This window comes from Hibiscus syriacus, unplaced genomic scaffold (genome assembly GCF_006381635.1).
Source record: "Hibiscus syriacus cultivar Baekdansim isolate YM2019G1 unplaced genomic scaffold, ASM638163v2 tig00110430_pilon, whole genome shotgun sequence".
In the NCBI taxonomy this organism is placed as follows: domain Eukaryota; kingdom Viridiplantae; phylum Streptophyta; class Magnoliopsida; order Malvales; family Malvaceae; genus Hibiscus; species Hibiscus syriacus.
Window position 1 is genome coordinate 255,452 of NW_024062734.1, and position 12,509 is coordinate 267,960.

The 12,509-nt window shown below is 34.2% G+C and overlaps 1 protein-coding gene, 1 non-coding gene and 1 pseudogene across 3 annotated transcripts; 2 read left to right on the forward strand and 1 right to left on the reverse strand.

Annotated features, from left to right (window-relative positions):
- The first annotated feature begins 493 nt into the window (after window positions 1-493).
- On the forward strand, window positions 494-6,609 carry LOC120125297 (annotated as a pseudogene).
- Window positions 6,610-7,742: 1,133 nt separating this feature from the next.
- TRNAL-AAG lies at window positions 7,743-7,823 on the forward strand. The gene has a single exon. It is a non-coding gene; the product is annotated as a tRNA-Leu (tRNA).
- A 530-nt stretch (window positions 7,824-8,353) lies between these two features.
- Window positions 8,354-10,964, reverse strand: LOC120125253 (serine/arginine-rich splicing factor RSZ21-like). Of its 2 annotated transcripts, none has more exons than XM_039143731.1 (6): window positions 10,843-10,964; window positions 10,563-10,666; window positions 10,209-10,297; window positions 9,614-9,827; window positions 9,062-9,183; window positions 8,354-8,956 (listed from the first exon to the last, which is right to left on the reverse strand). In XM_039143731.1, the coding sequence occupies exons 2-6, from the start codon at window positions 10,649-10,651 to the stop codon at window positions 8,937-8,939; spliced, it is 534 nt and encodes a 177-aa protein (XP_038999662.1). In that variant the 5' UTR covers window positions 10,652-10,666; window positions 10,843-10,964; the 3' UTR covers window positions 8,354-8,936. The 2 variants fall into 2 exon arrangements, with proteins under 2 accessions (XP_038999662.1, XP_038999661.1); XM_039143730.1 differs by having other exon boundaries at window positions 10,563-10,674.
- Window positions 10,965-12,509: the final 1,545 nt, after the last annotated feature.

Genomic DNA, 12,509 nt, shown 5'->3' on the forward strand with positions numbered 1-12,509 from the left:
GGCAAGTGTAGGATCACATCAAACAATTTTGGATCATGATTTAAATCTTTAATATTTTAGTGAGTGCGTTAGTCACCAAAGTGGCCCACTCGAAATCCATTAAATGATTTATATTATGTTTATTTGATATAGCATCATAAATGACATTTAAGAATAATAAACATTTATAGTTATTAACATGTAGTTATACGATTACCCAAAGGTAGATCTTACTCATGGTTAATAACAATTGAAGTAGTTTATTAACCTTGTTCAATTAATATATAAGTTGCATCTAATGATGACTTGTATGCTAAAGTAGATTTAATGATTGACCTTATATATGTTATAAGAATGATGCATGTTTGATGATTGTTGGTTGTGTTTAGATTTAGCCCAAATGTGAATTTAAATGCAATGGTTTGGTATATGTTATAGTTTGAATTGTGGTTTAAATTCAAAGCAATTAATATGTAAGATATAAATGTTTGCAGTGGTCTCTACTATATCAAATATGACCGCCAATGGTATTAAGTTTAATGGGCATAACTATGATGATTGGTTCAAATATATCAAGCTAAATGTTTGCCTTTTGGGACTCGATTTAGCTCTAGTTATGGATGAGCCCACTAAACCGACCGATACTAGTCTGGAGGGAGACAAGAAACGGTGGGAGAACTGGGAGATATCGAATAGGCTTATGATGAGCTTTCTTAAGCTTAGTATAACACCTAATATTAAGCCTTCCCAGCCCAAAAATAAGAATATGAGGGAATTTGTGTTTAAAATTAGGAAGTGTACTATGATAAACATTATGGATAAGTATGTTTTTGTTGCTCTTATTGATGGTTTATCTAATAGAGAGTACATTATAGCTCAATCAATGGAAGAACACATTACTCACATGATGAATACCTACAACCGACTTAAAAGTTTGGATATGGATCTTGGTGAGAGGGTGTTGGTTGAGTGTATGCTGAAATCATGTAAGGGTGATGATTTCAAGCAATTTCGAAGAACATACAATCAACTTAAGAAAAAATGATCTCTTTCGGATACTAAGGTCATGCTCTTGTAAGATGAGGCGAGGTAAGGCAAAGGGAAGACCTTCATGTCAAACTTTCTCAAGCCAACTTTGCCTATTGTGGTAACTCAAACGCTTGTTCTAGTTGCGACAAAGCTCCAAGTAAGAAATAAAAGAACAAGGGAAAATAGTTATTTAAGGTGCAACCTGGTAAAGGGCAATGGGGGGGTTAAAAAGATACTGAAATGTTTCTTTTGCAACAAATCTGAGCACAATAAGGTTGATTGTCCAAAGAGGAAAACATGGTTTGAAAAGAGAGGTATACATTTTGTTTTCGTATGCTTTTAATCAAATCTTGGACTGGTTCATTGGAGAGCTGCAAAGAAAGTTTTAAGGTACTTGCAAGGCACAAAGGATCACATGTTCACATATAGAAAAACTTGTAACCTTGAGGTTGTTGGTTACTCAACTCGAACTATGTCGGATGTTCGGATACCTAGAAGTCCACATTCGGCTATGTGTTCCTTCTAGCAGATGGAGTTGCCTCATTGAAGAGTGATAAGCAGTCTGTCATTGCTACTTCCATTATGGAGGCTAAATTTGTAGCATGCTTTGAAGCTACAGTTCAATCATTATGGTTGTGTAATTTTGTTGATGGTTTAGGCATCGTTGGTACCATTGTTAAACCAATGAGGATTTATTGTAATAATGCGACAACTGTATTCTTCTCTAAAAAACGAAAGATACTCCAATGGTGCCAAACATGTGGATTTAAAGTATCTATCTGTAAAAGAAAATGTGCAAAATCAAAGAGTTCAAATAGTACACATTGGTACCAATGATATGATTGTGGATCTGTTGACTAAAGGACTAGCTCCTAAGATATTTATTGGCCATGTTAGTGAAATAGGAGTAGTCGTGAAGTCCTTGTACAGCAGATGATTAGACGTAAATGTATGAATATATGTCTTGCACATTTATGTTTGTTTGATACTCTAGATATTGATGTTTGTTTGGATTTTGCTTATCTATGAATTGTATTTCAGTTATGCATATTTTTTTACGATTATAGATGTTGGATCTTATTTTAAGACATTGTCGGATAAGATATTTCGGGTATCTATCTTATTAAATTGTGCTTGTTTGAATTGGATTGAACTATAATACATGGAAGGAATCAGGATGTTTTCCAGGCCCGTGACCGCATTGATTTTGTCGGTTTAGTTCTTACGAAGTTGTGACTTGTATATTACATTATTTAAGTGAGCTCAAATTATATTAATATGTTATATACTTTTCATATATGAATCAAGTGGGAGAATGTTAAAAATTTTAATTTCTAATATTAATTCATATAATTTAAGTAGCTGATAATTGTTGTTGTTGTACACACAGTAATGATTAGTGTAGTATTGATGAGGTAATTATCGGTTGTAAATCCCTTCATTCCATACCGTTAAAATATAAGTTTGAGGGGTGTTATGTGTAACTGAAAAGTAGAGGGTTCTATCGATTATTTTGTGATTTAAAAAACATAATTGAATCAATTTTTTAAAACTCACGTCACTTATGATTTTTTCTTCAAGTCTCTCTCTTTTTTCTTTCTTAAAAAGAAAACAAAAATACTCTTTGTTTTGGGGTTTTGATTCTTTAATCAAGAATCAAATAAGTATTGATATCATCACAAGGCGAATTGAGGATTATACAATATTGAGATTAAATAACATTTATTATTTCTTGGTTTTGGGATATTCAACTATAAGATCATTCAATTATTTTTTTAGAATCATATAAAATATTATGTTTTAATTTTATTTTAATTACTTATTATTAAAACTAAATAGAACTATTACTAAAAAATAAAAAAAATGATTAAAACATAATATCAAGAATAGATGAATAATTAAATATGTAGCTTGCTCTTAGTAATTTAAAGGTTGAAAATTTGCAGTAAAATTATTTTTCAAATTATTAATTCTATTTTTTGAAAAATCAAATTATTACTACTAAAGATTGCTAATTAGGGGAAAGAAAAGAGAAGAAGGAAGACGCAATCAAAAGTCAGAAGCCACAGTCTCCTCACACAAAACACGCGTCGTTTGCAAGCAGATTCTCTGTACTCATATGACGACATAAATTAAAATTTTCATTTTCCCCCAAAAATATATTTTTCTGTATCATATAATTATTATTATATTAAATATTATTCGGCCATGGCCAAAATAACTCAGTCCTCCCAACAGGGCATCTAGTATAAAGTAAGACCAAACTATAAAGATGGTGTGGCCTCGTTTACTCTTCCAGTAATCAGTAGCCGCCAACCCAAAGATTTTTTTTGGTATTCTGTTTTTTTGTTTTAGATAGGTGTTTTAACGGCAAAAGAGAGCTTTGCCCCTGTAAGTTGCGCGGATTTACCTGTTAAGAGGCCCCAAGAAGAAGAAGAAGAAAACGGAGTCTCTTCTGTTGCCATGGAGATGGAAGGCAATACAAGTAATGGGATTTCCTCTGTTATCCCTGGATGGTTCTCTGAGATCAGCCCAATGTGGCCTGGTTCTTTCTCTCTCTCTCTAAATCTCTCTTTTCTTCCCTCTGTATGCTTTCATTTTGGTTCTTGTATATTTTCCTTTCTGATTTTCGATGTATGTTTTGATCTTTGTATATATTTATGGTTATTTATCTATTTTATATCATGGGTCAGTTGAGTTCTGTGTTTTTTTCTTTGGCTTTGAACTGTATTTGAGTAATAAAATATCTTTCGTGGTGCTTCTTTGATTGTGTAAAATATTCGGTCTTTCTAAGGCTAATTCTCTGATTTTGAATTCATGGGTTGGTTTGTTTTCAACTTGTTTATCATCATGTTCTACTTCGTTTGTGATGCTTAAATTAGGTATGTCTTAAATGACATTTTCATTGAATGTTTGGAGATTTTGCTTCATTGACATCTCTGAGTGAATACTGCATACTGCTTGAAGTTTAACTGATTTTGGGATTAATTACACCTTAATAGATACACACTTTCCATTTTATTTGTTTGCTTGAACTTGAACTCCATCCTGCTCGCATGTTGCCACTTATGTGTATCTCTTAATTGCAAATGTGTATTATTTGTTTAATTGCAAGGTTGATGTTAATCCTTTACTGCTCATCTTGGGTTTATGGGTTCTTTCTCTAGTAGTTATTGTGAAAATTATAGAGTATATTTTTCTAAGAGAGCATGGGGTTTATATGTGTTTTCCATGGAGCCTGATTCTGTTACATATCTTAGGCTTTGTAAGTTTCCTTAAATTAAGAAAGATGCAAGGATGTAAGTAGCAAAATAATTTACTGAATGATATATTAACTTTTTATTTAGTATTTGAGTAGAAAAGTATATTTAACGTATATTTTTGTACGACATATGCAGGAGAGGCACGCTCCTTGAAGGTTGAAAAGATCTTATTTCAAGGGAAATCTGATTACCAGAATGTTATGGTCTTTCAGGTGTTTCATGGACTTGGGAAAATAAGAATATATTTGCTTTCTTTATTTCCCTATCTAACTTCTTTTGAATTTTTTATGTTTTAAACATGGCATTTTCTGCAGTCGTCAACATACGGCAAGGTTCTTGTTTTGGATGGTGTGATTCATATCAAGAAATGATCACTCACCTTCCACTTTGCTCCATTCCAAATCCTAAGAAGGTATTTCAGCTAGTATATTACTGTAATGTGAGGTATTTATCTGGTTTGAATATTATGCATTGTTTTATATCCTATTTGCATGTCCCAGTAAACATTTGAAGTGAATTCATTGCCATAAGTATAATGTAGGGGATGTATAGTATTGCTGAAATCCATTGGAAATGGCATCCTATATTGTTTTGACTTGATGTGAATTTTGTCTTTTCCTATTTGCTTTTAAGCCTACAGAAGTTTCACGTGTTCTTTTGTCTTTTAACTTTTTCCTTGAGGGGATCCCTGTCGCCTGAAGGAACTATTTTTGGGCAATGATTTATTTCTGTTCAATATTTTTGGTAGAAGTTGGACATGTATAATCTGCTTTTTCATTTACTTTGGCTTCTCTTGGGACCTTGCTTTCCCGTATTGCAGCAAGGTCATATTATTTGACAGGCACCTGTTCTCTTCTTTAATTCCCACTTAGTTGTTTCTTTCACTAGGTTTTGGTTATTGGCGGTGGTGATGGTGATGGTGGAGTTCTCAGGGAAGTTGCTCGTCATTCTTCTGTTGAGCAGATTGACATCTGTGAAATTGACAAAATGGTCGTTGATGTTAGTAATCTCTTCCTTTGCTTCCAAACATTCATGATTCACAATTGGTTGTAATTGATTGTAGTAGGCCAACTGGCTAGGAACTTCCAACCTTCCATTGGTGAAACTTGGTCTAATAACAATATGCGTTTTTGTTTGTGCTAGGTTTCTAAACAATTTTTCCCCGATGTAGCCGTTGGGTATGATGACCCCCGTGTGAAACTTCATATTGGTGATGGTATGGTGAACTTATTTTGTATACTCTATAACACTATATCAATCATTAATGTCCTTTTGTATTTCAGGAGTTGCATTTTTGAAGGCTGTTCCAGAAGGTACTTATGATGCAATTATAGTGGACTCTTCTGACCCTATAGGTAATGTTTTTTGGTGGAAATTTTGTGGTGTTTCTGAATGGTTTATAATCATTAATATTTGAGAATTGGAACATTGTTTGACATCCCAGGTCCTGCACAAGAGCTCTTTGAGAAGCCCTTCTTTGCATCTGTGGCAAAGGCTCTTCGTCCAGGTGGCGTAGTCTGTACTCAGGCAGAAAGTATTTGGCTTCATACGCACATAAACGAGGATATTGTAACGAACTGTCGCCAAATCTTCAAAGGCTCAGTTAACTATGCATGGACTACTGTTCCTACATACCCAAGGTACCAACGACATTTCCTTCATCTTTTGACGATTCTCTTTTCTTTTCTTTTTTTCATTCCGCCCCAATATTGTCTGTGTTGATTTATGTTGTTACTTGATAGTACCCTTTCAAAGTCAACGGAGGACTTTCCTATTTAAATGGGGTTCATCTTATATGCTACTGCATCATCATGTGATAACTCCGTTGTTTTTGCATAACTTTCCTTTACTGTTATACATGTTGCCTAAAGCTGCTTATAATTGACCTCTTTATTTCGTTACAGTGGGGTGATTGGTTTCATGCTTTGCTCAACTGAAGGGCCTCCTGTTGACTTCAAGCATCCGGTGAATCCTATAGACAGAGATGATATCTGCTGCAAATCAAAACGACCTCTAAAGTTTTACAACTCTGAGGTGCAACTTTGCTCCACTCTAAATCCTTTATAAATGCGTGAAAATAATTTGGTATTCATCCTTATCCTTTTGCTTGTTTCTGATTGCAGATTCATTCTGCTGGTTTTTGTTTACCATCCTTTGCCAAGAAGGTGATCAAATCAAAACCTTAGGACGGAAATTTTGGAAGTTATATCAACAGAATATTAGTTACTGTGAAGGGTTAGTTATCATCCTTTGCTTGATGACCTAATGTAGCAACGAACCTTGGATTTGCACGTTTAGGTTATGCACTTGTTTTATGTCTCACTTTGGAAGAGAATTTGTGGTAATGATTGTGGAAGGATACTCTATATGAGGTCTACTAATTCCACAATTGATTTATGGTCATTTAGATGAGACATAAATGGCTGTTTTCTTTGGAATCATTTATCATATTCACATCTTTGTGTTGTTGGCATAATATATTTCCGTGGATGTTTGAGATCTCTCTCTCTCTCTGTGTTTTTGAAGCATGTGATCAGGATTAAGTTAGCTTTGGAGGTTGTATTCTATATAATCATGCTAAACCAGCTTCTGAAAAATTGTGTCTTCTTATGTCTAGGATCTCTCCGGTATTAGTCCATAACTCATGCCGATCCTTCCAAAGTAGGTTGCTTATCCTATTTGCATAATGGTTCAAATATGTCGAGTTTTTCTTGGAGGGGTGTTGTCTAATACGACGATAGTCACATGAATTCTGACTATATTTATAATCGAGTCAGGCCAAAGTTTGATTTCCAGACATGTAAAATCAAGAGGGCATGGAATTGATTCTAACCAGCTATAAATATTTAGAGCCGAAACCCATTGACGACCACTCTCCAACCTGTTGCAGACGACTTTCGTTTACCCTACCATAGCCTTGCTCATTGAACATTTCCAGTGTTAAATCATCAACGCCCCCAAGAAAGGTTATCAACATAAGAGAGCATTCTGATGATAAGTAATATCATGGAAACCTTGAATTGGCTTTAATTTCTTTTTGTATTCAACATTCCATACTGTGAATATTTAAGTAAAAGGGTCCATGACGCTTTCCAATTAATGCTTAATTAAACTACCGAAGGACATGCATTCCTCTGAAGTTTCGTACAAATATGCATGCACAAACACATACAACTTGGACAACTACTTGGTAAAAGAATCAAACAAAAGTATATGTGCAGACAACCGAGCTTAAACGTGTACATATTACCTACAAACATGAAAATGTAAGTGACTTAGGTGACTAAGGATAGAGGTTTTAAGTTCGAGTGCGTATGTAAGAATATTTAAGTGTTCATTATTGAAAGTTTGAACAAATATTATCTTGTAATTATTTAGACTAATGAAATAGAAATCGATCGTCGATGAGACAACTGGGAGAGCTAGAATTAATATTTTACATGATTAAAATGAGTTAGAAAGAACAACGTTGTTGAGATGGCCGAGTTGGTCTAAGGCGCCAGATTAAGGTTCTGGTCCGAAAGGGCGTGGGTTCAAATCCCACTCTCAACAAAACTTTTGTTTTCCGCCTTTTGTGCGACCATAATATGGATGGCTATGGACTTGAATCGACGGCCCATGTAAGTATGAGCCATTAGCCGTTCTTCTTTACTTTTTTTGGGTACATAGTAGTAAAAAAACAAGTCGTGTAAATCAAAGGAATAATTAGGCGTTTATAACCCACCAGTCATCATCACAAAATTCATTTACTTATCTAACAACTAACGAGGCCTTACCCCTAAAAATTATAAACATTTATTTTTAAATAATTTAATATTAATTTTATAAGTAATTATTTTTTTCCAAACAAAATGAGAAAATAAATAAATAGTTTTTTTTAACTTATAAAATTGGGTGAGAATACTATGCTTAAAATGTATCCTCGAACGTATTTGAAAGACCTAAACTTCAAACAAAAATTCCATCCAAACCAACTGAATTTCCTTACCAACATCTGATCGATTGAAAACACAAAGCTTCAACCAAGCACAGAGAAATAATATAAAACATTTGATGGCAGTGTTTCTAAACCATAATTAACTGTCTTCATCTGCCCAAAAAACTAAAGGCTCTATTGTTGCATTCAATATTTGATGGCAACGACAAGCACCAACACATGCTGCGACCAAAATTCGATAGTTACTACTACAAATGCGATGCAAATTCAACATGCAACTCGAGCGCGATTTCGCCATATGCAGGGGGCGATAACTTAGTAGATCAACTGATTCAAGTGGTGCACTAAGATGGCATTAAAGTGGCCAAAGGATTGGTTCGATGATCTGCCCTTTACTTCCGAATCTCACACCTCACAACAAAACATACAAAATCCTTAACTTTCCATAGCAAAGTAACTAAGTTAACATTTAAACATAACAGATAATAATGTTAAGTAAGAAACGAGACCCCCGAGTTCCATATGCTGAACACAGCAAGCAAAGCAAGCTACCGCAGAATGGAACACTAATACTGCAGAGTGGAAGCCAAGCAAAACCACAGATTCTAACATCCTAAGTGTCTCGACAAACACAAGTAACCTAGATCATTTTTTCCTCACTGAACCTATTTAAACTAGTATTTTCATATCTGTTTGCCAATGATGTCGACATTCCAGATATGATTCAGTTAAGGTCCCTCTTTAATCTCTGCAAAGGAGTTTTAAGCAAAAAAGCATATCAGACCTCATATATACTGAAAGCATTGCAAATGAGATACCGAATAATTCAAGTAATTAAGTTTGCATGACTTACCATTTGCATAAGGTGATACCCGGCGAGAATAACGATATGGAGGCGACCTGCTGTAGCTGCGACCAGGACGAGGTGATATGCTCCGGTGCCGCGGAAATCTTCTCCCACGTGGACTATAGCTCCTGCCACAAGATAAAAAAATTTATTTGCAGTGTAAAATAGCAAGTAGAAATTTCTTAGTAGCCTGCATGCGCTTGTTCGGAGGACCTATGTAGAAGCCAAATCAAGTTTAATTAAAATAACAAGCTTTGATCAAATCCAAAATAAACAGATAAATTCTTCTTCAGTACAATAGAAAATCTTGTTGGACATGTAGACAGATGCAGTCCTAAATTGTTGTGTCAAACCCAAGAATATACTAAATTGACAGACATTATTCTAGCATGATCGATTTAGAAAAAGACTTTTGCTTAGCAATTAACATGGGAAAATACATGATATAATGTACCATCATATAGAATAGGCCCCTTTATGATACCGGTCATAGTAGAAACTACCCTGCTTCTACATCCCCAATATGAAAAAAAAAGATAAAAGAATCCTTAAACCCACCTCCGTCCATACCCATAACTTGGACTACTACGGCGACGAGGACTGGAGCTTCGACGTCGCCCGCTTCCAAAGCCTCGTGAGCGACATTCACGAGCAAAGTGACCAGGTTCACCACACTGATAACACTTCAAATCCTCACCCCCTTTACGACGCCCACCATTGCCTCCGCCACCTTTCGAGTTATGAGAAAGTTCCACACGCCAGCCATTCTTTCCTTCAAGAAGAAAAAGGAAAATAGTCAGCAGATTTTGGCAATGGTTAATAAATCAAGATCATCAGAAATGTCATTCGAATCCGAGGAGCCAAAAGAACAAAGAGTCGAGCACACAAACTTAGAATTAAACTTCTGATAATCAATCAGATAAAGTAAACCATCAAAGCAACCAGCTGCCAAAAATAAACAATAGCAACATGTTGAAATATCAAAGAAAATCATTAACCAATTAAAATGGCGAACTTTTATAAGGGCATTGGAGCTAAAACCAGCCATATTTCAAACGTGTGAACGAGATGCAACAAACAGAAGAAATGAGCACCCAGAGAATAAAGATTCACAGTAAAATTGAAACAAAAGAAGAAAAAAAAGTATACACACCATCCAGTTCACGAATTGCATCGATAGCATCCCTGCGTTCATCGAACTCGATAAAGGCATACCCTGGAGGCCTTCGAGCTACCCATACACTGAATCCATTTCATCATCAATAAATCAATCAATATGCATTATACCACAAACATCAAATTAAAAATAAATAAATAAAAGAACTTGTTTCAAACAGCAGAAAGCAAGAGTTCATCTTGTATGATATTGACGAACAAACAAAATAAACAATTAAAGTTGGCAAAGCCTGACAAATATTAACAGTTAACAAATAAACTTAACCTACAAATACTCAAGACCCAATCAAAATTCGCTTCCTTTTCTTCATTCACCAAAAAAAAATATTACCTGCGGAGAACGCCGAAAATTTTAAACTCATCTTCGAGATCCCTCTCAGTAACCCGGGGATCCAAATTCCCGACATAAACCCGAGCCATGCTCGCAAAATAACACTGCGCGCCTTTAATAACTATAACTAATTAATAAAAAAACAAAGAACTCCAAAAAAACGGTTCTGACTAGCCAATCACGCTAGTTAAAGAGAGGTCACAGAGAATTTAGGGTTTTTTGTATGAAACGATCGAAGGAACCGAAATGATTGATAGAAAAGATGACAGGAACTGATTACCTTGGGGAAATTTCTGGGGTTTGTACGGTAAAAGAAGGAGAGTGACCAAAATTCGAAGCCAGATATTAATCAATTTGGCACTAAAACCCTCCAACAGTTACCGACGCTATAAAAAATCTCAGCTAAAGGGAACAAAAAACTACTCTATTCGGGCTGTAAACATTTTAAAGGCCTCGGCCACTCAGATATTGGGCTGGGACAATGCTTATAACAAAAGGAAATATATATTTTTCAATTAATAAAAGGAAAGCTTAGCCCCTTTAATTGTCTCTAAAAATCATGTCAGACGCTAATTTGAATCATAGATCAAATGGATTTTTACGTAAAAAAGTATCCCCTTTAAGCTGCATGGTTGTATGGTTTTGAGCGACAATGTAGGTGTGCACGTCGTGCTCTCCCCTCCCTCAACCGAGAGCCCATTCTCTTCAATTCGATCCATTGCTGCCATAATTAACAAGGATTTGTTTTAATTTTATGAGAAACAAACTCGACAGCTGATCAACAATAGAATACTATATTTTTAATATAGTTCATAAACTATATATATATATTCTGTAAAATGTTTTACCATCTGATTTTTCATAAAATATTTTTCTAATTGTTGACTTCAAAGTATAAGCACTCAAAAATATTATTATTTTATTTAATATTAATTTAATATTTTAATATCATTTATAATTAAAATATTAATTATTAAAATATTTAATATACATATAATAAAATTTTAATAATACTATATTTTTAATATCATATGATATGTAATCAGATATATTATAATAATATACGATATTATAATTTTAATTTAGTAATATATAATAAATTATTAATATAATTAATATTATCTATTATTTTTATAAATATTATATTATTAAATTATTAATAACGAGTAATATTAATTTATATATTTAATATTAATATCATAATTTAATATTATGTTAATAAAATACTAATAATTAAAATTAAGGGTGTTCAAATGGTTAATTCAATCACCTGTCGAATTGAATTATCATTAACCGAATTAACCGAACTTTTTTCTTTAATAGTTAATTGAATCAATTTTTTTAAAATATTAACCGGACCAAAAACCTGGGGGAAGAGGAGGAGAAAACCTTTGATTTTGGAACAACCGAACAACTGGTGCTTATCTCTTTTAATAATTGTTTGACCGGACAATTTCTCACGGGGAGTACAGTGATTTTTCAAGCCATGAGGATAATGCTAGTCAACTTCTGGCACCCTTTTGGCGATATCTCAATTACCCAATTAAGAGATGACAGCTTTCTCTTTCGACTTTTTCATAAAGCGGGTACTAATTGGATAGTTGTGGAGGGCACTTGGCACTTCAGTTCACACCTGCTGATCTTACATCGATTGAAAGGAGGGGAAGATCTCATGCCAACAAAAAGTAAGACGCCGCAAATGGTAAAGCGGCGTTTTTCTAAAACGCCGCTACAGAAATTACTTCAATGTTTTTTTACACAAACGCTGCAATAGGTTTATATTTAGTGGCGTTTTTTAAAAACGCTGTTATAAACTATTTATTTAGTGATGTTTTTTACACAAACGCCGCAATAAGGTTTATATAGCATTGTTAGGATATGGCATTGCATGCGATGCAACTTCAAGTTTTTGTTGCCTGCACTTCCTCTCAAAAATCAATATTTGTT